Source organism: Meles meles, chromosome 8, assembly GCF_922984935.1.
Source record: "Meles meles chromosome 8, mMelMel3.1 paternal haplotype, whole genome shotgun sequence".
Lineage (NCBI taxonomy): Eukaryota > Metazoa > Chordata > Mammalia > Carnivora > Mustelidae > Meles > Meles meles.
Window position 1 is genome coordinate 109,220,265 of NC_060073.1, and position 25,142 is coordinate 109,245,406.

General features: G+C 54.9%; 1 protein-coding gene across 2 annotated transcripts in view; it reads right to left on the reverse strand.

Annotated features, from left to right (window-relative positions):
• ZBTB16 (zinc finger and BTB domain containing 16) overlaps positions 1-25,142 on the reverse strand; it is a 183,534-nt gene that overhangs the window by 10,293 nt on the left and 148,099 nt on the right. For both annotated transcript variants that reach the window (XM_046015655.1, XM_046015656.1), the window contains exon 5: positions 1,959-2,129. In XM_046015655.1, coding sequence (XP_045871611.1) covers positions 1,959-2,129 — 171 coding nt within the window. The remainder of the gene's footprint in view (positions 1-1,958; positions 2,130-25,142) is intronic.

Sequence of the window (25,142 nt, forward strand, 5' to 3'; positions counted from 1 at the left end):
CCCCAGCGGCCTGGCCTCACCTGGTGGTTTCCCTGGCACCAGGCAGACCCCATCCCGGCTAGTCTTTGGGCCCCTCCCTGCCAGCCCCGCCTTTAGCACAGCTGAGAGTTGGTTATATGACGAGCCGTGTGAATCAGGGATCCATCAATGCCAAGAGCGCGGCTGGACTAACCTACCAAACACAGCTGCCGATGCTAAACACCCGGCCCTGGCGGCAACCGGGCCAAGAACAACGGAATAGTAATGAGGCATTGTGTGGGGGGGGCTCGGCCTGCAGAGGGCTGGTGTGCACGGGGCCTCACGGGTGTGACAATCGATGGGGGCGAGCACGCGCGTGCAGGGCCAGCACCGTGCTCCGCGTTTCCTCGATTCCACACGTACTTCTCCCAGACTCGGTCTGCAGAGAGCCCCTCCCCACTGATCCCGGCCAGGACTGGCCCGGCAGCAGGGGCTATTTCGAGGCCTGCGTTCCTAGAAGAAAACGCGGGCAGAGCAGGGCGTATCCTGGGTGGACTCGGCAAGTTGGGATCCTTCAAGTCCCATGCATTTGACTAGCAGCTGATTTGACCTAGCAGCATGCTCAGAAGCGACTGGCCACCATGTTGACGCTGAACTTGGGGACCCAGGCGAGGGGAGTGTGAAGACCTGAAGGGAATGTGCACACAGTCACTACAGAGATGACACCCCCGCTTAGCCCTTCTTGTCGGGCCCTACCCAGTGAGACCTCCCCTCACCTTATGCCAGCAAACCTCGATGCTCCCAGCAAGTCAGGTGAGGCTTAAGGCGATGTGTGCTCCCCTCGAGTGAGTAGCACCAGAAAGTGCAAGGCCAGGCAGGCTCCTGGATGAGGCTGCATGCTGCTGGGAGGGCAGACCTGCTCGGTCCAAGATAAGTAAAGCGCCCCCGCCCCGTCAGCAGGGCCTGCCACCCAGGAAAGGTCTGGCCTGCATACTTAATCCCAGAGCTGTGACGAGACCCAAGAACGAGGAGAGAGAGAGAGGGTCCTACCACTCGGGTCTTGAGGCACACAGATTTGATACCCTTTCCAAGAGTCATGGGCAACACCCTGTTAGAGACCCCAATACGGAGTCGGCCTCTGTCTCCCTGACCCCACCCCGTCCCCCAGTCTCACACCAAACCCAGGACAGAGCACACATGGACAGAGACACATGCAGACTCAGAAAGGGACACTCCTTTATCCATGTGCTGTCAGTGAAGACTCAGTTTTGTCACAGAGAAAGGAATGAATTTAAGTCACCCAAAGCAATCCACCTCCTGGCCCTCCGGGTCAGCTTAGGGGGTGGCCGCGGGGACGAGCCAGTACCGGCCACATGGACCAGCCCCCTTGGCTCACGAGTACCTTCCTCCTCCATCACTGGCTCCTTGTCTATGTGCCCTCACCGTCTTCCCTAATCAAGGTTAATGGCCAAGGACAGAAAACTTGCTTCTGTTATTTCACGGTAAGCAAGACCCCTTCCTAACGTTTCCGGGGCTGCCATCAGGCGCACGTGTCCATGCGGTGGAGGCCAGGGAGAGGCGAGGGCTGTAGCACAGACAGCTAGAGACCAAAGGGGTAGCCTTTTTTTAAAACTTGGGTCCACTCGCATCAGAAGCTCTCGGGAATATGGATCCATCACGTCGTGCCTTGGGTCCCTTTCTACATCCATGAAGTCCAAGTTTTGGCAGGGAGGGGGGGACCCTAGAGCCTGCATTCTTAATGAACTCAACGTTCCGGCGAGCACAAGCGACTGAGACTCACAGGTCCCCTAGGCGGGACAGGGAGGAGAGCGAACACTCACCCGTGCTATGAAGTCCCTCCACGCCCCCACCTTGAGCAAAGGAGGGCTGGGGCCGACTTGGCCTGACTCCTCCCCTGTATGTCCCGGGAGGTAAATCCAGACACAGATTCCTGGCTGCTCGGCTCCCCCGCCACCCCGCTCCCAGCCCCGAAGGCTTACCTGTGTGAGAGCGCAGGTGGCGTTTGAGGGCGGTGTGGCTGGGGAAGGTGCGGTTGCACTCGCTGCAGGTGTAGCTGCGCACGCCGGCGTGGACCTCCATGTGCTGCTGGAGCGCGCTCTGCGCCTGGAAGCGCTTCCCGCACAGCAGACAGAAGACGGCCATGTCCGTGCCTGCGGGGGACAGGAGCGGGGACAGCCTCAGGTCGGCTCCTGACTCATCTGGCTGGAGCAAGCGCCAGGGGCCAGGGTCAGGGCTCCGCCTCTACTCCCCTAAGGTCAGGGGCAAACCCCGGGGGGCCAGGCCACGCAGCACCGAAGGAGCACCGGCGTGTGGCTCCAAGGGTGGACAAACTCGACTTCCCTGTCTCCCTTCCGGCGCCTAAAGTCTAGTGGGAGAAAGAGGCAATCAAATCCGTCACAACGACAAAGGTGAGGCACGGCTTGGCTGTGTCAAGGGCAGGATACCAAGATGGTGCGTGTCAGAGGGACTTTTCGGAGCCTGGGACGGGAGGTGGGAAGTCGGAGTGGCCTTTGTGTGGGGGGGTCACAATCACGAAGACAGCAAGTGCCAGCCAGGGGTCGAAGAGAGCTATTCTGAAGTCCTATCTCCTGAAGGCAGGCTTGACCTCCTCACTGCTCGGGTAAGGCAAACGGGGCCCGGAGACTACGCAACTTGCCCGGAGTTCCGCAGGGTTCAGAAGCTGCCGTCCCAGCCCAGGCCACCTGGCTCCGCATCCTCTCCAGAGGCTAGCTAGAGACCCTGTTCCCTTAACCAGTTCTCCCTGCACCGATGCACACACATTAAGAGTCTCTTCATTCAACGATGATTATTCTAGTACCTTCTGTAAGAAGGCCTCCCTTTGGGACACTGGGGATCTAGCCCTGGAAACCTACACCAAGCCTCTGGTGTCCCCCAGCACATGGGGCTGTGAACACTCTGGCCTGGAAAGAAATGCGTTATCAGAGGATCAGACAGAAGAACAGCACAGCTGGGCCGGGGGGGGGGGGGCAGGCAGACACGGAGGGGAAGGCCAAAGAAGCAGGCAGGGCCAGGCCATGGGTGGGGGGTGGTCTTGAAAACCATGGGAAGACATTTAGGCAGCATCTCAAGACAAACGGGCAACTGTCAGAGGATTTTAAGCTAGAGAGTGGCATGAGATTTTCACTTCATTCTGTCTGGTCATTCTCCGCAGTGATCACAAGCACAGGTCGCTGCCCCGTGGTACCCTACAAAGATAAACTGCCATCCCGGTTTGCTGTCAGCCACCTTCCTGATCCTGCTCTGGAGCCACAGCCTCTCTGGGTGCAGCAGGACACGGGGAAGCATCCACACCCACCATCTGAGTCCTCGCTGGGGGCTCACTGCCCACCATTTTGGATCCTACTTCCCCAAGCAGGTCCACTCCCCTGGGCAGCTCATCGGCTGCCTGCTGGCTGGCATCTGGTGCTCAGCCCCGCACCGCCTGGCCCTGTGCAGAGGACACGAGTGGGAAAGGTGGCCAGGCCTAGCATCTGTCAGTGCAGCCCTGAGGGGAGGAAGGGCAGAGCTCTCTGGTCGCTCAGTGCGGAATCAAGGAGCTGTGGGCAGAAATTGGGGTGAAGAGAAGGACAGCGTGAAGACCTTGCTACCAGCCTGGTCCATCCAGGGAGACAGCAAAGGGGTGGTCTATTCTCTCTGACCGAGTCCCATTCACGGCTGGGTTTAGGATGAACTAGCAGGAAGGCAGACCCCTCCATCCCATTCCTCCAGCCCTCACAGTCACCCGTGTAGCCGCGGCCAGCATCCAGGTCCAGGAGAGGCTGAACACAATGCAAAAGCCCCGTTCTGCTCCTGGCCTCGATGAGCACAAGGAAAAGGAACCAGTACAGGTGCTTTATCTACGCTGCCATCCCAATTAACACGCGCACCCAACCCCACAAGGCAGGCATTCTCATCCCCCTGGCCACGAATGGGAAAAACAGAGCAGTTACACAAGTTGCCTAAGGTCACACAGTCAGAAGAGGCAGAGCTGAGATGTGAGAATGCTGAGGTCTGTCTGATTGCCACCACCACGGGGCTCAGCCTTCGGCTGCCTTGTCTATCCGGGCTTCTGGAAGGGGCACCATAGGGCCACTGCGCCAGCTCTCACCCGGCTTGGGCCGGGAGCCCCAGCGCGTCTGGAGCCACTCCAGTGACAATCAGAAAACCCAGGTGCGGGGAGCGCTGGAAGCAGTCACAAGGTACAGCTCTCTGAAGCCCTCCCACGTCCCGGGGCCAGCAAGAACTCGGGGAGGTACTGGCGTGTCTGGCTGAACCTGGCTGAGGGGAGAGGCCTGCCAGATGGGCGCAGCCCCAGGGCTGACGGCGAGCGCTCAGTGTCCAGCACGCCGAGATGCGCGGGCCATCTGTAGCGAGTTCTGTGACGTGGTTGCTCTGGCCATTTCGTCCCAAGGGGCCCCCACACCACCAGGAGTTCTGCGGGCTGGTACCCCGCAGCAGGACGGACAGAGGACACCACAACCCTCAGCTCCCTGGGTCTTTCCAAGGTTCCTCAAAGCTGCCCCCCTAGGCCACCCACACTCAGGACGGCCTAAACCCACGTCGTAGCCATCCAGCAGCCTCCATGAACAGTTACCAAGCGTAGGCCCCAAGAGATGACAAGGGGGATGCTGAGACCAACCAGAGAACTGGAGTCCTGGACGAGATGGGGACACAGACACGGAGACCAGCCAGGGGACAAGATGGGGAGACTCCATGAGAACTGTGGCACTGAGAAAGGAAGACGATTGAGAAGCCAAGGACCAGGAGGAGGGACAAACGGAGAGACCAAGCTCGGGAAACACCGCAAGTAAGTTCCAGAGCAGGCAGGGACCCAGGACAGCCCCAGAGGGTGGAGATAAAGTTCCAGAGCAGGCAGGGACCCAGGACAGCCCCAGAGGGTGGAGATAAGGGGGGAAGGTCAGTGGGGCCCATGGGCTAAGTGGTGCCTGGAATGGATGGGGACGGGGTACGGTGCCAGCAGGTACTAACATGTATGCCAGGGCAGTGCCCCCAGCATGGGGACCACTAGTAGTGGCAATAGACTGCAGAAGGGAGAGAGCTGACGGCTTTGTAACACCACTGGAGGAGAGTGGGGCCCTGGCCAGGGGAGGGACTCTGAGGACAGGAAGGGGGGCAGAGAAATGAGGTCTGGGGAAGACAGTATGACAGGATCTGGCAGGGAGCCTCCATTGGGAAGCAGGGTGCACCCAAAGTCCCGGGGTGGCCAGCTCTGCACCCTGGTGGCCAGTTTCAAATGACATCATCCCCCCTTGGGAAAGAAACGCCACCATGTCCCTGAAAGGGTCCCTCTTCCCTTCCTGGTACACCTCACCAGGCTCAGGGGCCCTCCTTGACCACTGACACCATGGCCGAGGTGCAGAGATGAAAAGAAGGGGTCTCTGAGGCCCCGTATCCATTCTCTCCTCTCCTCTGTTTGGAGACCAATAGCTGAGAAGACAGAAAAATATTTAAAAAAGGAGAAGGTGGCAGGGGGGAGCGGAGAAGTGGAGAAGACCCAAGAAAAGCTACTGGTGCATGCAAGCTCAAAATCCAGAGACTAGATTTGAGTTATTAAACCATTTGCTGCCGTTCCTGCCTAGCTGATTGTTCGCATGTATGATGAGTCAGGGCAGATTCTATTACACTGGGAGATTAAGCAAATAAATGCTAGCTTTTGGAAACACATTAAAATGTGGGACTATGGAAATAAAATTATCTAGAAAATTGTATTAGCAATTCATTAGCTGCCATGAGACGTGCAGCTGGGCAAGAGGCCGGGCGGCGTGACCACACGGCTCCTCGCACTGCCCGAGCCCCAGGGACGCCTGGTGCTCCTTCTGCTGCTACAGACGGACCTCACGCCTGATACCACTGGGGAGGTGGGACGAGCCTCCGCCAGTTGCAGAAAACCGGGAATCATCTGGCTGGTGTGGCACCAGGGAGATGAAAGCAGCCCAGGGGTCTTGGCTCTGCGGCTTCCTTGCCTCGTGACTCTGAGCAAGTCAGTGAACTTCTCTGGACCAGAGTTTGCTCGTCCTTGGCCACCCAGTTGTCACTGAGAGCATCAAATGAGAGGCCCAGGCGCAAAGGCTTTCCAACTATAAAGGGAGAGCCTAGAGCCCCTGCCAGCCCAGACGCCGCCTTTGTCTGAACGGGAGAATCATGCCTCTTACTCTGGGCAGACGCAGACAGTCGCCTGGGTGCGCTGCTCTGGCGAGCAAAGAGAGCTGGATCGCCGCCTCGGATCCCCCCTTCCAGCCAGGCATCCCCCTACAGCCACGGACGGCCCAGATGGGGCTCATGGCCGCCCTGCACAACGCACGAGCTGACGTTGTTGTACCGATGCTGGGCGGCTGCTTCCAGTAAGCTGACTCTAGAGGGGGCATCTTGGATGAGTTACACCATTTAGGACTCGATGCCAAGAACATCTTCTTCCTCTAAAGCCCTCACGACGACAGCACAGAAAACCCTTTGATGCATTTATTTTTGACACTCAGCTCTGCCTACTCGATGGCAAGCAGGAACTGCTCCCTTAATCTTTATGTTCCCCAACCCAGAGCACAGGGCCTGGCAGAGCATAGGCACTCGGTAACTGCATGGTGCATCAGAGACTAAGGAAGGAGCTGTGGGACCATCGCAAAGGGCAGACGAGGGGCCGGAGGTGGGCGGGGGGGCAGTCCTAGTACAGAAAGCCAGACAGCTAGATCTAGAGAGAAACTCAAACCAAATGCAGCCATTACCAAGCACTTTCAGCAAGACTCTCTTTGGAAATCAGTAACACCAAGTGATCCATAGGCATCTGATCTGCTTGGGGCCTCTCGTGTCTGTCTGGAAGGCTGGACAGAACTCCCCAGTTCCCACTATGCATCTGAGCTCTGTGGGTCAGCGGCCAAGACCGAAACCAGCGAAAGATGCAGTGAATCCAGCCGACTTCCTGCTGGCCCCCAAGCAGCAGCCCCGCCTTGGCTCGGGGACACTGGGCTTCATTCCTTCCTCTAGGGAAACAGGCATTCCCATTCCTAACACACCTGCCCCTTCCAACTTCAACTTCCCAGGACTGTTTGGAGGCAAGGACACGTGTTTCTGAGTACGTAAATTCTGCAAAGATTCTATTTTGTACCAATCCGGAAATCATAATGTAAACTGGCCACATAAATTAGCCTGGGGCCAAAGGAAATAATTTATCAGGTCACGGAACAGCACTTCCTCTGCTCTTCCAAAGAATGAATGGGGCTCCGTCTTGAGCTGCACTCCAAGGGTGTCTGCCCGACGCGGTGTATCTTTGGAGGTAATGGAACAGGTTATGGAATGAGATAACCTCTTGAATGAAAAGCCTGGGTCTAGGTAACGTGGACAGGGCCCATGCAAATATCTGGGCTGCCACTTGCCTCCCTTCTGTCGCAGGAGACGGTGACCCACAGCCCATCCCCCCTCCAGCCCTAAGGGCAGCACGGCCCGTTCTGGCTGCAGGGCATGTCCAACTAGCAGACTCTTGATTTAAAACAAGTTTAATTATAGCCAAAGGATGGGAGAAAGCCAAGGCCAGGGTGGAACCTGAGGCAGGAGGGGTGACACAGATCCGGGATATTTATTTCACCGAGGTGATGACCGGGCCTGAAATTATGAGACACAAAACCCTCATGTTTACACCTGTGCCATTTCCATACCAATTAGCTCTTTAATAGAAAGGAAGGAGCAGGATCAGAGGGGTACACAGCTGGAAAAGACGTTCAGGTGCGACACCTTCTTGGAACAAGGCTCTTATTATCTCCAGCATAAGCAGTTTCTTAATCAAAAGAGCAGAGGATCTAAATATACTCTGGCTTTTTTCGGTAAGCTAGCTGTGACTGCCACGTGCGCGTGTGCTGGACTTCGCGCACGCCTGTGTGTGTCTGTGCGTGCGCACGGCCCACAGATGAGCTTGTCGGGTCCAACCTAACCTCACCCAGCAGAAGAACAGCTGCCTTCCCCGCCACCCCCCACGGTTTTGTTTTTTCTCCCCAGAGGAAGAAAAGATCGACTTCAGGGTGGCTGCAAAAACCTTGATTTAAACTAGAACCATGGGGCGCCTGGGTGGCTCAGTGGGTTAAAGCCTCTGACTTCGGCTCGGGTCATGATCCCAGGGTCCTGGGATCGAGCCCCGCATGGGGCTCTCTGCTCCGCGCAGGAGCCTGCTTCCTCCTCTCTCTCTCTCTGGCTGCCTCTCTGCCTGCTTGTGATCTGTCTGTCAAATAAATAAATAAATAAAAATCTTTAAAAAATAAAATAAAATAAACTAGAACCATTCCCCACCTTGCACCCCCAACCTGACCCCCAAATCCTTCAGACAGGCCTTTCTACTCCCTCTGACCTCCTGGATGCCATTTCTGGCCACGGCAACCCTGGGCAGCCCCACAGCAAAACCATCCCAGAGACTGTGGTCTTTCCCCCTTCCCTATCTTTCCCCTTGCTCCCTCCTCTGCCCCTGCCCCCAGGTCATTGTTAAAGAGCACAGAAGAACAGCATCATCCACAGGGCAAGAGAAAATGATCAAGAGGAGACAAGCAGCCGGAGGCTGACTCACCCCACAGGAAGGCTCTGTCTGCATCTCAAGAGGGTGGAGAAGGCTACAGGTGTGGAGGGGCGGGGACAGAGAGCAGACAGAAAGGAAAGGAAGGCCCAGCCATGACAATGGTAGGGTTGCTTCCCTTTTGACTCCCCCTGTACCATCCTTTGGGGTTTGACTCCTTTTCAAGGGACCTACTGGAGAAAGGGCCAAGAGCTCCCTTGTTAGATGTTCTCTTGGGCACCAATGACAGGAGCATTTGGGTTGAGCTCCTGAAATCCCAGCCTTCTTCAGAAAGCTAGCTGCTTGCACAACGAGGTCCCAATCCGACCATACCAAGAAGCCCTGTGACCCCCGAGAAAGCTTCTAAGAGTGGGAGACAAGCCCCACTCTATCCTTTACTGCTGGCAGCCTCCCTCAAAGGACAGCTAGAGAAGATGGAGAAGACACCTCGGGAGGCCTGCCCTGAACCAGATCAGCCACCAGCCCGTGTATGGGGGCTTGTCTCCCACATACAGAGTCGCCTGCTGCTGGGACACCTTTAATCATCGGTTCGGTTACCTCTTCTCAGACCACCCCTAAAGCTAAAAACCTGAGCATGTAGTCTTCTTGTGGATTTCAGCCTCGTCAGTTCCAGTCTCCTCACCCAGCCCTCCCACCCCCGTTTCCTTTTTCTGGAATCATGGAAGGCAGCCTATAGAAACCTCCACTTCCACAAGGGAAAGGAGGAATGTGAGGGTTTCATATCATGAGCGCACAGAGCAGGGACTTCTCAATGAATAACCAAAAGGGGGCGGGGCTAGAGCCGCTATTCAAATTTGTTTTAAAACAAAGCCATGGATGGGTGAGTGATTGCACGTCTCAAGGCACACACCCCTGTGCACGTATGCGCGTGCACACCCGCTCGGTCTCTGGGGGAATGTGGCTGCACCCTCGGGCAGCAGCTAGCAATGCTGGCTTCCAGAAAACTGTGTATTTGTTTAGCAGTGAGCGGCAGACACCAGTGCATTTCATTACCCGGCACCTCCAGCTACAGTAAACAAATTTGTCAGCTCACTAGCTCATTAAGGTGCACCCCGGACACGGGGGATTTATTGAGACCTGCACAATAAAAGTAACATGAATGGATTTACTAATTTTGTCAATCACTCCAATAAACGAGCCGGAGAGGAAGAGAAACTGGGGGAGGGGGGCAAGAAGGGATGGAAAAGGAAGGGAATGAAGGAAAACGGAGAAAGAAAGTAGAGTTTGGTTTGCAGGAGAGTGTCAACAGGTGAAAAGGGGACCCGATCGGTGCTCTGCTGCTGCCTGGTGACATGACCACCTCCGCACTCCACCCACCTCCCCACGGGCCCCACTTTCCGGGGGGTAGGAGTCCCCTGGCAGGAAGGGTGCCAAGGGCAAACTCAACTGCAAGACGTCAAACTGATGGGAACGTGTGCCTCCGTTCCACCCTCCCTGGCACCTGATGCCGGAGTAAGGAAGCCGAGGATTCAAAGCCACAGGAGGGGAAGTAACTGCGTCCTCCGCATCAGAAGCGACCGGCTGCCTCTCCTGGTACTTCCTGTCTATACCTGCAGACACTTCCCAGTTCTGTTCTGAACCCTTCCAGACATTCCTGAAACCAAACTTCCACCATGAGAGCAAGAGCAGGAAGTAAAGAAGGAGGGGTGGGGAGAGAGAGAGACCGAGTGATAGAGAGAGAGAGAGAGAGTGTGTGTGTGTGTGTGTGCGTGCGTGCAGGGGGTGGGCTTGGGGTGGGAAGTAAATCCAGAGAGGTATGCAGCCCTCTGGTCTGTAACTTTCAAAATGACAGCAGGACTGGGGCAAAGGTCACAGGGTGCACGGCCTTAAGCACCTCGGCCAGCTGTGGCGGTGCAGCCTGTAGCCCGCAGGACGCCTGCCCATATAAATCAGCGGTAAGCTGCACCCGCTGGGGGCAAGGACAATGGGCCCACACGGGGGCGGGAGGAAGGACAATGGGGCCTGGCCAGTGCGCAGGCCCGGAACAAATGCGCCCTGGCACCACGGGGGCCCCCATTTGTGAAACTAATTGGCCCACGATTGAAAAATTGGACCAACTTCAACAGCCCCGAGAGGAAAGGGGCAGCAGCCCGCCGTCGCCTAGCCCAGCCCAGCCCAGCCCTGGGATCAGAAGCTTCTCACAGGTACTAGCCACTCCGGGGAAGAAGCGGTGCCGTGGAGATGGGACCAGGCAGGGGAGATGGGGCTGGGGACTGGGGCAGTGGACAAGCTGCCTTAGGCACCCATGCTCAGCTTTTCCTCCTAGGACTTCTCACTAAAGACTTGCCATGGAAGAGGGGTAGAAGAGGGGAAAGCCCTGGGGTCTTCAGCCAGAAGGCCTGTCCTCAAGTCCTGACTCAGTGACTAACTTGCTGTGTGCTGTTGGGTAGGTGACTAGACCTCTCTGGATCTCTGTTTCCTCACTGGAAAAACGAACATGGAAGTAAATGATCCTTGAAAGCTTTTCCCCCTACTCTAACAGTCAATTATCCTAGGCCTGTTGAAGACTGAAAGATCCTTTCTCCCACCAAGATGTAGTTCAGGCATTTCTCCTTCAAAGTCTGATCTAACAGCCCTTTTAGTTAAAGAGAATCTCGAGGCTTCCCTGGAAACCACTGTCTCGGGCTCACAGAGGGATAGTCACAGGTGAGGGAACGGAAAGACCTAACCTTATGTGAGAATCTGTTGGAGGTCGAGGGTCTGTCACTCCTAAACCCTTCTCAAGCATCCCTGGGAGACAGGGAGTTCTCGGAAAATGGGGGAAAGCAAGACTGGAGAGAACCTGGCAGGTCCTTTCTCTCAAGTGACCACGAGTTACCTACTGAGTTCCTTCCAGAACTGGCCATCCACTCAGAAGGGCAATCCCTGAGTCACTGGGTCTGAGGGTGCCCGCAGGGCTCTGTGCTGACGGGATGGGGACAGGGGAGCAGACCTTGCTCTCCCATGTCCCCAACACTGTCGTAACAAGTGACCCTCTGATTTCCTCAGAGCCCTGTAAGCACTAGAAGTCATAACCATGGGCCTAGAACTTGACGGGAGGGCACTGCAGCTCCACCCGTAGAGAAGGTCCAATGTCCTTATTTGGAGAATAAGTTCTGACCAGGTCTTTTTTCTCACGTGCGTTCATTAGGTGGACAAGACGTTTTCTGTGGGGAGTCGATCTCTCCAATGCCAGGCCTGCCCCGACTCATCTTGACGCCCCCCCCGGGGGGAGGAACCAGGGCCCAGAAGAGGGGTCTCTGGGAAAACAACTCAGCGGGGGTCTTCTTTAACACATCCTGCACCCCCCGATGTATTCCAGAGCAGGGAGGTGAAGGTAGAAGGAGGTCCAGAGACAAGAGCCGGGGCAGACCAGGAGAGACAGAGGCAGACAAAGACCCAGAGACCCAGCATGGGCTGGGGAAGTGAGCAGGGGCTGGGGGGACAGATACTCAAAATAAAGTGAAATGCTGATTGTTTCAGAGCCATTTCAGTATCTGACACACATCAGGCATTGAGAAGAAAAAGCAACCCCACATAAATAAACAAAACCCAACCAAAAAGAGAGAGAGAGAGAGAGAGAGAGAGAAGGATGTATTCATTTTACTGACATTTTAATGGTTCCTCTCCTCCCCCCCAGAAGATGATTACAAATTAAGCAGCTTTTTAACGCTTTTTACTGTCAACAATTAAAAGGAGGCTGGGAGCCTGAGAGGGTGGTGGCCATTCATTCCCACGGTAACGGGGCTATCACAAGCCCGGCTGGCCTTCCCGTACTGTACCTCGCACAATGGCCAAAAAGGGGGAGAGCACGCAGGCGGGTGTTTTGGAGGACATGCAGAAACAAATTGAAATATAAAGAGCTCCAGCACAAAGATAGATACCAAGAGTGAAGGCGGGGCAGCCCAGGCTCTCCGGAGGGGACGTCTTAGCAATGGCAGAGATCGAGCTCAGCCTGTGACACCTATTTTGGGCTGCCCTGCATTCGTTTTATGGGGAGAGAGAGAGTTTTATAGGAAGGATGAAGAGCGGATGTGGCCTTCCTAGACAGAGAGAACCCCACTGCTCTAGGCCAGGCCTCGGGCCCCAGGGCGTGCGGGGAGGACACACCTGCTCTCTGAACCTGACCTTCAACCTTGGGCGCAGGTCCACCGACACCCTAGCCCTTCATGACCTGTGCCCTGGCTTTCTTGGGGGCCTCACAGGGAGAAACCAGGTGATCATCATTTCGTTCTGGTCAGAGGATAGGATTTCATTCCAGAGCGAACCAGAAGAGCAAATATAATTTTTTAGGAACGGATCCTCTTCTTTCGCGGTCTACACTGCCGCCCCTGCCCGCCCGAGCCGGATACCACCCATCGCTGGGGTCTTTCCGAAACACCAAACCCCTTGGGTGGGGTCCCAGTCCGTGTTTGTGCTAGAACTCTCATTTGGACTCTTTGGGATGGATTCAAAGACCCCAAATCATCTCAGGTGCCTTTGGGAGTAACGGGGTAAAGAAAACACCCCCAAGGATAGAGGGGAGAAAATAAAGGACCGAAAACGAAACAGAGCCAGGCCGAGCCGCACGGGATCCGGCTCCCTGTCTCCCTCCAGGCTCTCGGGAGAGCAACACGGAAAGTAGCCGGAGCGAGCCGGCTCCTCGGGGAGGAAGCGCCGGGTCCGTTTCTGTACCGTAAAGTTTCATATGCGGGAGGGGCGACAGAGAAATAAAAGAGACACGTCCCCTTTAAAAGGAAATATAATTTACAGTGTGCAGCCAGGCGGCCCATAGTTTCAATCTCGTTTACTATAGAGAAAACTCTGCTAGCTGTTCTCTATCCCACAAATCCGATTTAATCAGACAAGCCAGCCAGCGTGGCTGGGAGTAAAAACGGATAATTAGTAAACAGAGAGCTACTCCAGTGCTTCATTGGCATTCGAGTTGGGCTACTGTGTCGCATTTAAAATGCAGTCTGATGAAGTTTACAAAATCAAACCATTTGTTACTCCTATTGAAGAGGCTTCAGGCCACTTGCAATTAAATTGGAATTAGTGCTCAGAATGAGACACAGCAAATTCATACTAAAAAGGGATCTGACTTTGAGACATTTGACTTCACTTCAACAGTTTTCCGTGTGAGTGTGTGTGTGGGTGCGGCAGAAAGTCTCTTCGTTCACCCCGACTCTGCAGGGCTCCCCGACTCAGAGAGCCTGCCCCCCACAACCTACACGTCTCTGGGCTGGCTGCAGGGGGATGGGGCCGCAGGAGAGGGGAGGGGAGGGACAGCTGACCCTGGAGAGCCAGGCCCTGCATTCACACCAGGACGATACTGTACGAGGGAAAATGTGTCCACAAAGGACCATATGGCTCCCTTCTGCATTGAGCCTTTGGACAAGGGGGTGGAAGGGGGGCGGGGAAGCTGCCAGAAGGCACACTTCCAGGGGGCACCGGCCCCGCCCACCTCAGACAGCAGGCTGGCGGCTCCCAGAGAATGGGGGCACCTTTTCCCCCTTGGCTGGGTTCCTGTGACGCTCCTGCCTTCCCTCCCTCACGGACGCATGCACAGGGATGGTTTCTGAAACCACGTCCCATCCATCAGCACACTCCTGGCCCCATGTACTGCCCTTCCAGGCAGAAAAGGCAAGGCCAACTCGTCTTGGCGGGGCTTCCTGACCTAGAGCCCACAAAGTCCCCAAACTGTCCAGGGACAGAATTCAGGAGGCTGGTGAACTTGGAGAAGAAAACAATCACTATCTTTATTTTCACCAACCTCTACCTAAAATTTAGCAGCTCCTTCAATGGGAAATGAAAGAAAAACAAAAAAACCCACAAAAACACAAAAAACTAACCAGTTGTATTAGCTGTATGTGTGGCCTGATCATCGGCAGTGTGGATTTGCATACCATATTAGAACGGTTGCATTTATGTTGAAATATTTATGCAAACCACTCCTGCAAAAATACAGCAGATATCCAGCCACTCCTTGAGTTCAACAGGATAACAAAGAATCACACGCATGTTATACTACAGTTGAGTTTTAAAAAAATATTTTGATATCCATATTTAGAGTTTCCATTTATAAGCTTAGGTATTTGACTTTATGCACTTGGAGACATTATCCTAAGGGAGAGTTCATGGATTTCCCCCCGACAGCTCCTGGAGCCCATAGCACAAAATACTGAGAATTCCTGGTCTTGAGGGCCGGCGGGCATCCGTGTTTAATGGGCACAGAGTTTCAGTTTGGGAGGAGGGGAAGATTGCCCAAAGATGTGATGGTGCTTATTCCCACTGAACTACACACTTAGAAATGGTTAAGACGGCAAACTCTGTTATATATATTCTACCAAAATAAAAAGAAGCTTTAGTCTCGACCAGTCAAAAGTTATTTGTACGTCCCACAACCCCTCTTCTGCCCAGATGTATCTGGACTAAAAACTAGTTTCACTCCCTCCCAACTCCTGTGGTCACTCCCACAGGAAGCGGGGAGTGACCACGTATGGGTCTTTGGGAAGGACCCAGCAGGAGGTCCAGACGTCTCAGCTGACACCAACCAGCCTTGGTGAGTGCCTTTCAGATGAAGGTTTACGGTCTCCCTCTCCCCATCAGAATGAAAGCCACCTGAGAGCAGAGCCTCCTTTCTCTCCCACCTCACTGGACCTCTTGGGCCTGACAGGTGTCTGGTGAATGTCTCCTGGGTAGAGGGAGGGACCAAGGGCCGGATGAGGGATTAAACAATGCGTTTCATCTCTCTGGACCTCAGTCTCATCTGTGATGTAAAGAGGATAGGCTCCGTGATCCTTTAAAGCTCCGACAGTCTCAGGGGGTTCCATCTGCTCCCCGTGCCCCCCCCCCCCACCTGCCGCCCACAGCTTCCCTGGGGCGCAGCCTCAGAAGCAGACAGGTTGGGGAGGCGCTGCGGTGGCAGTGGGTCTGATGTGGAAAACGGAGGGTGACAGGCCACCACCCTTGGACCCCAGGACCTCCCTGCCGTCCTCAGGGACGACCCCACGCTGGCCCACGAGGCCTCACGCCCTGCCCGCCCACGGGGGGAGGAAATGGGTTGGTAATGGTGCTCAGAGGGAGGGCGGTGAACTGACAGGTTTGCTATGTAGACAAGGGATGAGAGGGTGTCCAGGAGGCCCGAGGGGGAGGCACATAATGTCTCTGAGAGCCTGGACAGAGGAGATGCTCCTTTCTGTTATTCAGGGAGGGTGGGGAGGAATCGGATTATGTTCAAGAAAGAGAAACAAAGCACCAGCCACCAGACTCCCCCACTTCCCGCAGATCGGGAGGCACACTCCCCGCGAGTAGGCTGCATCCCTGACTCACGGCACTATCCCGGGGCGAGGAGGCGGCACGCCCGGCGGACGTGAGCCTGGGCCTTGAGGCCACCTCCGATGGTCGTGTGTGTTCCCCGGACAGCAGAAGGGCAGCCCGGTCCTCCCCGTCCCACGCACACACACCCATGACGTGTGAAGGAAGGTCTGGAGAGAAACTCCAGCTCAAGGTCCTAAAAAGGAGACGCAAAGTTGACTGTCCCTTCGTGGTCTGGGGTCCTCCTTCCCTCCCGCGTGAATCCTGTTTCCTAGGTTCCTCCCCGTTCAGTTCCTCCTCTGAAGTTCCTGGGCCACACTCCCTGCCGGGATAGGGGCCTGCGGAGGATGGCGCTCAGGCCACGGCCAGGTGTCCGGCGTCCCGGTCACTCCCCTGAGCTGTCCACTGAGTATCAGCTTTGCTCGGTCACCACACCTTCTGTCCTCTTCTCCAGCCTTCCAGGGACCCTCCTTCCTCTCTTTGGGTGCTGGCGATTTTGTCCCTCCAGACACCGTATGGAGCACTGTTTGGGGCGCCACTCGGGTCTGTTCTCCCTCACTCACACGTCTAGTGTTTTTCGAGTTTCCATTCTGGGCAGGCGCCAATCCCAAGGCTGCCATCACAGGAAGTGCACAGCCGAAAGCCTGGACTTCGAAGTCAGACCAAACCTGGGTTCAAATCCTGTCTCTGCCATTTCTTTATGCACGTCCTCAAAGCTCTGGGTCTCGGTTGCCCGGCTGTGTTAGAGTCACAACAGCCACGTGCAAGGCTGCTAGGAAGGCGGCAGGTGATACAGAGAAAGTGTCGGCCGCGCCGCCAGACGGCAGGACCCGAGACACGGGAGCTGCGGGGAATGCTGCTCCGGGGGACAGGGCGCGGGCCGTGGGAAGACCGGTGGGCAAGTAAGCGGACGGTGGTGTTGTAACAGGAGCCATGAGCTCAGTGAACAGGCCCACTGCAGCCTGTGATTGGAGGGAGCACTCCCGGCCCTCCGCCACCAACCGGAGCTACTCCTCTAAAACAGTAAATGCAAACCTCCTTCCCTGCCTTCAAGTTCTCCCATCCAGGATGGGTCCTTGTTCTGCAGACATCCCTAGCGTGCTCTTCCCTCCCTTCCTTCTAGCTCTTTCCGTCCACACTCCTAGGCCCACACTTCAACTCCCAGCTGCCTCCTTGCTGATTCCCAGACTCCCCAGCCCCTTATCCTTCCATGGCTCCCACCGTGCTGAACCCCCCCTTGGCTCAGTTTCTTCCCCCACCTCTCCACTCCGAGGACCGAGGACCGCCTGCACACACTGCCTCTCCTTCCCGTGGCTTGTTAACCCCTCCACCCACCATCATCTCCTCCACTGTCCCAAACCATTCGCTTCTGATAACCAGTGACCCCCACGTGTTGCTAAACCCAACAGACATTTTCTCGTCTTCCCCTTAGGGGACTTCTCAGCAGCATTAAGACGGATGACCACTTTTTCCGTTTTGAAACCTCTTCCTTAACACCACACTCCCTTGGGTTCCCTCCTCTCTCCTCCAGTAATGCCTTTCCAGTCTCCAAGTGGGCTTCGACTGGTTCTGGAGAGGTACCATGGGGGCCTTCCTCCAGATTCTGTGTTAGGCACTCTTCTCTTTCAATACACTCCTGTTCTACAAGCTCACCAACTCCCAGGGCTTCCAAGGTCATTGACACACTGCTGACTCCCAAACACACATGTCCAGAGGGTCTCTCTCTTCTGAGTTCCCCACACAACTGTAGACCCAAATGCCTCCCCAGAAGCTCTCCATTGGACATCTTCCTGCTCTAACATCAAAATTGTTCGTTACCTGGGGCACCTGGGTGGCTCAGTGGGTTAAGCCTCTGCCTTCGGCTCAGGTCATGATCCCAGAGTCCTGGGATCAAGCCCCGCATCGGGCTCTCTGCTCAGCAGTGAGCCTGCTTCCTCCTCTCTCTCTGCCTGCCTCTCTCCCTACTTGTGATCTGTCTATCAAATAAATAAATAAAATCTTTAAAAAAAAAATTGTTCATTACCTGAACGAGCGCAATAACAAGAAAAGCTCTGCCTTCCTCTTGTATTCCCCATCTCAGTCAAGAGCTCCTCTACGTTCATCCCACTCCCGAGCAAGGAAGGGGACCACCATCCTTGATTTCTCCTTCTAAGCTACCACACTTTCTTGCCTGGACTGTGGCCGTATTAGCCCAACTCATCTCCCTGCCTCCCATCCATTCACAACCATGTAGTGTCCATTGTTTTTCTGAAACCTAACCTGATGTCACTCCCCAGACTAAGACCTTCTCATGACTCCCTCTTGCCCTCAGGAAGAAGGCGGAGCTACTTAATGTGGTTTCCAGGGACCTTCCCATTTTACACCCACTTACCTCTACAGCTTCTGGTCTTTGCACCCTTCCCCACTCCCCTGTGCAGTTCTGTGAACTTGCCTGATTCTGGACCTTAGCCCATGCTGACCCCAGACTGGCCTTCTTCCCTTTCTCTCTCATTCCCTCCATTTATGTAATGACTTTGATGACACCGCCTCCAGGAGGCCTCCCCAGTTGGAGGCCTTCATGTGTGCTCTTCCAACAGGATTTATCCTGCGTATGACGTGTTCGCTGACGTACCTGTCTCCCTATACAGTGGGAGCTTCGTGAACAGAGGCGCTCATTTTCTTCAGTGCTGTGTTCCCAGAATCTAATACATGATTAGGTGCCTCCTAATCATCAAGTGCTTGATAAGCACTTACCGAATGGATAAATAAGTAAACAAATGAGTACATAGAAATGTAACCAGGAGCACCTGGGTGGTTCAGCTGGTTAAGCGTCCAACTCTTGATTTTGGCTTCAGGTCATGAACTCAGGGTGCTGGGATCGAGCCCAGTGTCTGGTTCCACACTCAGCAAGGAATCTGCTTGAAATGCCCTCTCCTCTGCTCCTCCCCTAATTCTCACTCTCTTTCTAAAATAAATAAATAAATAATATCTTAAAAAATAAAATGGGATCTATGAATACTCTGTGGGCTTGGGCCACCGGCCTTGGCAGATTATGATTTCTCGAACCCAAGCCATTCATCTTTGACTCCTACCAGCTTCAAGGAAGCACACCTCCTTACCCTCTCCTCCAAGCCCCGCCCCCACCTGCACCAGCCCGGATCCCGAGGCAGGCTCTGGGCCCATGTTCTTGTATCTTAACGTGTATGGCTGTTAGCTGTGCACGCGTACCCACGTGCTTTGGAACCAGAGTGTGGGTTCTCCTGGGTGTGGCTGCTCCCCCCCAGCCCGGAAGCCATCATTCAAGGGGTACCCAGGATAGAACAACCAAGATGTCTCTTCGAGATGGCAAGTCATTCCCATCCGTGGAGGATCCAGACCTTTCAGCGGAGGGCTGCAGCGTGGAATTCCCAGACACCACTCCATGGCCGTGGCCGGGAGCTGGCAGCCAGCAAGCACCCAGGGGTTCGGAAACTGACGTCAAATATGGCACGTCCTTGGCCACAGGCAGGACAGGGACCCGAGGCTGCTGATGCATCTGGTCCACGCTTCCTTCTGCTTCCTCCCTCAGACTGTGGGAAGCCCTCAGTGGCCCACAGACACACAGGCAAGCCCCAGCAGTGGAACCCTTTATGCCCGGGCTGTGGGCTCTGCAAAAACACTCATGGAGGGTTTCATCCCTTTTTAGGTGGCGATTGCGTATACTATACTATTTGGTGACTCCATTTCTACAGCAGATGAAAACCCCTAAAATAGGGCTAACGGAAATGCCAAACCCATGTCACTAACACACATAAATTGTGACCTCCGGTACCATCCTGCTAGGAAAATAAAGATCAGTTTCTCTTAAAGAGTTGAACAGGCTTTTGTCTGGTTTGGGTTCAGTGCTACTCTTGGCTCTGGTCCAAAACCCCAGTTCTTGTGGCTCTAGGGCCGGAGGCCTTGTCAGTGGTGAATGCGACACAGGTGTCCTCGTAAGCAGGTGACGACTCAGGCAGCCCCAGGACTCGAGCTTGCAGGCAAAGGTGCCCTGGCCGTCAGGCCCCTCCTTGTATCCTGACACCAGGCTCACTCTTACCTCCCAACCCTCCAGATTCAAAAAAACCCTTTAAATGAGAAAGATGACCAGTGTTTACTCAATCATCTTTATGCTTCTTTCCTGTCTTGGTGGGGGGCTGGGATGCTGGGGGCTCGTACAGGAGGCCACTCAGATTTTGAAAACACGGATGACAGTTTCTGTTCATTCGGGTTAGGGTCATCGTGAGTTTCTAAGAGTTTGGCAAAAGTCACTGAAAGGAGTGAGGAATCTTCACAAAACAAAACATTCCCCTCTGAGTTCAGATGGAAGCGCTGTGGGATTTTCCACGCCTCTGGAATCAGCGGCAAAGGCAAGAAAGACATACCCCTTCCTGCCAAAGATGTCTACATCAGGAACGTTTCCCCACCAGCCCTCACCCAGGTCTGTCCTGTTTCACGAATGCAGTCCGTGCGGGAACATCTTGGGATCCTAGAACTTTCCATCACGTGGGTCTGCCCTCTGCACTGACCCATCCCTCTTCCCTCTCGGCCCCTCCACTCTCCAAACACTACCCGGGCCACATGGTGGGCCCCACGTCGCGCCCCTCCTCCCTGAGGCAGTCATTGCAGTGAATTTCCTGAAACGGCGGCCTACTAGCCTCCTGGTAACACCACACAGCTGGACAGTGCTGGAGGCCACCGCTTCATCCGAGGGGCCCAGAGAAGAAAGCACTCGGAGACGGACAGGAGACAAACCGCCACCACCTCCCCCCAGCCCTCCATCTCCCAGCAATGACGCTTGGGCAGCTTGTAAGCTCTGGCTCTTCTAGAGACGCAGTGAGGGTGATGGCAGTGGGGGAGCCGGACAGGAAGGCGGTGTGGTCAAGGGGGCCCACGGGGGCTCCCTGTGGTGCTTTCTACCTCAGCACATCCACGAGTCAGTTGTCTGCAGCTACCTCGGCTGCCATTGGTTTAAAGCTATTTCGGACCAAGCAACTTCTATTATCTTTGAACAGGCAGCACCTGGTTGGATTTTCCCAAAGAAGCTCATTCTCCAAGGGACGTAGGCCCCACAGATACCACGGTCCTGGGCTGGTGGGCCGCTGGATGCAGTCTGCCCAGAAAGGCGGCCCCTGAAGGCGAGGACAGAATTGGTGGGGACGGGGACAACAGGGCCAACCAGGGGGCAGGGCTGGTTCTGTGATGCGGAGCCCTCTGTGCTAGGAAAGCGGCCACCAGGTGCGGTCACACTCGCCTCTCTTCCACGTCCTCTACGTGTCTGCAAATCTTCAACCAGGGACACCTCAAAAACGTCCGCCCGCGGCCATGTTTATGACAAGGTTCTGCACCTTCCAGAACTTTCTCGGTGACTGCTGTGGTGAGTGTCCCCTCCGCCCCATTAGTCAGTCCTCATACCTGTGTCCAGATGGGAGCCGCATGAGGAATGGTCTGGATTATTGAGTGATTTGCTTATGTGCTAATTAATTAGGAGCTTGATTAATTAATTAATGGGTGCTTACCATGAGGCAACAGAGAAATAAAAGAATGCTGCTAGAGCTTTCCTCCCACTTACAAGACTCAGCTCCTGGCCCGAACTGGCCACTGAGCTGATGGGACCTGGGGACGCACTGACGCATCAGACATAGTCCCTGCCCTCAAGGAGCTTCCCCTCTATGGAAGTGACAGACTTAAGGGACACTTAGAAAACCCTCATGGCTGGAATCTGAAGGCGAGGAGGGATCGGGCTCCAAGTTGAAAGTCTCTCGCCATCCACCTCTCCCTGCAAACTCCTCCTCTCTTCTGTCAGGGGCTATAAACGCCATATTTCCACATGCACACGTCCACCTGAGCGTGCACGGACACGCGCTCCCACGCCGGCGCCCCCCACGGAGACGTGAATGGTCACCATTCAGGGCCGGGGTCTGGGTTATATCACAAGAGAATCGCAGGCAAGGGGCTGCCCGAGCTTCCCCGTCCTGGAAGTTGGCCTCTCCCTGTGCTGATTTATTCCAAGGACCATCTGGGCACAGAGAACAATGTGGTCTCCTATGTGAATGACCGGCCCTATTAGTCATACCCTCTTAACGCGACCCCTCCATCCCCTAATCTTCACACTTTCCTTCACTCCCTTTAACGGGGACCAAGGACTGGCTCCCTTTTCTTTTTTTTTTTTTTTTTTTAATTTTATTTATTTATTTGACAGAGAGAGAGATCACAAGTAGGCAGAGAGGCAGGCAGAGAGAGAGGAGGAAGCAGGCTCACCTGCGGAGCAGAGAGCCCGATGCGGGGCTCGATCCCAGGACACTGAGATCATGACCTGAGCCGAAGGCAGCGGCTTAATCCACTGAGCCACCTAGGCGCCCCGTGGCTCCCTTTTCCCACCTCTCCCGAGGCTGGAGAAGTTTGTCCAGGACAAAGAGCTCTGCCCTCGTGCCTGTGGGTCCAGCAGTCACCCTGGGACGGGCTACGGGAAAAGGGACCTGTCCCTGCTGCCCCTCACCAACCACCCTCCCCCGGCCCCCACGGCCCTGTTTGGACAGGAAGAGATACCCTTCCCAACGATGCTTCCCCAGACTGCCCAGGCCCTCCAGGCCCCAAGCCAGCTGGACTCAAGAATTAGCTCCAAGCACATCATGTCCTCAAAGCTGTCTGGGAACCGGCCCCATGGCACTCTGAGAACCACACACGCCCTGTACGACGCCCCACACTTGTGTCTGTGCAACAGCACTGCTGGCCTAGCCACCTCTGCTCCAACTGTCCGCTAGCGGCCTGGCACAGGGAGTGGCCGATCTGCTTTCTCTGTAAGTGGCAGTCCTTCCAAAAGCAGGGAAGAAAGGATCCTCTACTCTCCCTCATAACCTAGCACAGAGCCAGCCCCAACCAGCCTTGAGTGACCCCGACTCAGAAGCCCTGACTTTTCTGGCTGGAATAGAGAGTTTTAAAATGTTTGCTTCTTCCCCGGCGCTCGACTCAAAGGCCCAGTTCTGTCTGGGATGGGAAGGAGCCAGGACCTGCTCAGACCTCAACCCCATATCTTACACCTGCCCAGGAAATTGCTTTTTAGGATTTCACTTGGATGCGACAAGTTGCTGTTTATGTTTATGATCTGTGGGTCTTACTGTTGCCACTTTGCTCTTTTTGTTTCTTGTTTAACTGGAGAATTCTGATCCACGGGGATGGGCCGATCCTGTACCCCTCCCATCCCCAACCTGGCTTCCACTTGCATGACCCCCGGTCTTGTCTTCTCCATTCAAATAGGTGGGTCTCATGCATCTGCCCGAAGCCTTGTACACACTCACACGTGTGCACGCGCAGGCATGCACGCACACACACACACATATGCACACACAGCCTTCACTTTATGCCTCGCCTGGTGCCAAAACAGAATTGATGGTGATGAGCGAAGGAGACAGGGGAAAAAAAAAAAAAAAAAAAAGCCAAGTGGACGATTAGCTGGGTTAGGTTTATGGCAACAGGCAGCAAACTCATCCATTTCATGTTTTGCAGAATATAAAAGCGCTGAAACATTTTAATTTTAAATTCTTATCATTGAATTTACTGCTTTTCTCTCGCAATGATTTGTGTTGCTTTTTAATTTTTACAGTCTCTACAGAAGCCAGATGCTACTGCCTAAGGACAAAATAATAAAAACCTACCGCAGTCATGAGTTACAGAACAAAAAAGAAACAAGCAGTTGACAGAAGTTAGTATCTCAATGCAACACTGCTGCTTTGCTAATGATCCTTTGATACGTGTTTATTTAGAAAGGTCTGGCCTTGACCTTGAAGGCAAACTCCACCACAAAGTCTTTATGAGAAAAGAAAAAGACTTTATTTATAGATTGGCTTTATGTCAATCACTCTGGCAGCTGGTCCCAAAGTGCCAAGCCACTGGAGGAGTGTGTAGAGGGAGAGTGGGACACGCAGCCCAGATGAACTGTTCACTGAGGGGTCCGTGGGGGAGTAGGAGGAAGGGGTTTGGGGGAAAGTAAAACCCAAATGTTCTGTTTCCTTTTGAAGCAATCAGGGTGCTTAGACTCCCTCCGGAAAATGTGACACAACCAAGCAGATTGGATCTCAGAGAAGAGGGACACAAGCAAAGGGATGGGGCATGCCTGGGCCATGGGACCAGCGTTGGGAGGTTTCCGGGGACGTCTGCTGGCAGGCAGGTCCTTCTCTACAAACCTACCCAAACTGCATGGAGGACGGACCGCCAGCCCCCAAAAGCAGGAGAGTAGACCTGTAACCCCATAAGGCCCAGCAGTTCCGAGATCACCTGCCACCCTCTTCTCTCCCTGCCCCACAATGGGGCCACATCTGTCTGTGGGAATCCTTGCTCCAGGCCACACCTTGAGGTTCCTCCAGAAGGAAGCCCTCTGCACCCAAGGCCCTGGGCTCCTTTCTGGGAAGCCTGGGGGGCTGGCTGTGGCCGCGGCCTTTCTCTGCTGAACAGGGCCTTTTGCCCCCAATGTGATGTCCACTGTGCTTGCCACTCCCAATGCCCCCCAGGGGAACTCCACTCCCACACTGCCAGTGACCGCTCGGAGGCTGATACCTGTGCTAACAGCATAAATCCACACCCCTCGGATGTTCCACAGGCTTCTCAGCGTGTCCAAACCTGAGCCCCACATCTTCTGCTCCTGCACCAGCTCCTCCTTCTCGATCTTGGTCTCAGTTCTCAGCACGAATGTCCACTCCGTTACCTATTCTCGACGGCTGTCTGGGACCCCGAGGCCTCGGTCCTCCTTCCCCACTCTGGCTAACTTCTCATCACCCCAGTATTCCCTAACACGTCCCTTCCTTCTCATTCCAGGAAGACACTGCCTCACCCAAGCCACCGGCATCCCTCACCAGGATTCCTGCGGGGGCCCCTGGACGTGGCTCACTGGCCTCAGATCTGACACCCCCCACAACCCCACGACCACCACGGCAGCCTACCAGAAATTCTCATCTGGTGACCTAACTTCCTTATAAAGGCTTCCAGGACTCCCTGTCGCCTGTGGATAAAATCCAGGCTCCTTAAGATGGCCTAACAAGGCCTCTGGGGTCTGGGCCCACTTGCCCCTCCAACCCCCTCTGCCCTACCTCAGGCAGGATGCTTTAAGCCCCACCACCACCGTGTGGTTCGCCCTCTCCACCAGCTCTCCTGGCATGGTGGCAGATTTCCGCTTCTCTAAAACCTTATGAAGTCTTCTTCTCCAGGAAGTCTTACCCGTCTCCTGGGCATCCATGGTGTACCCCTCCTCGGAGCTCCCCCAGTTCGCACCTTGGATGCGAACTTCTCCGCCCCTGCACCTGGCACTACACGTTATCACCACCCCGTTATG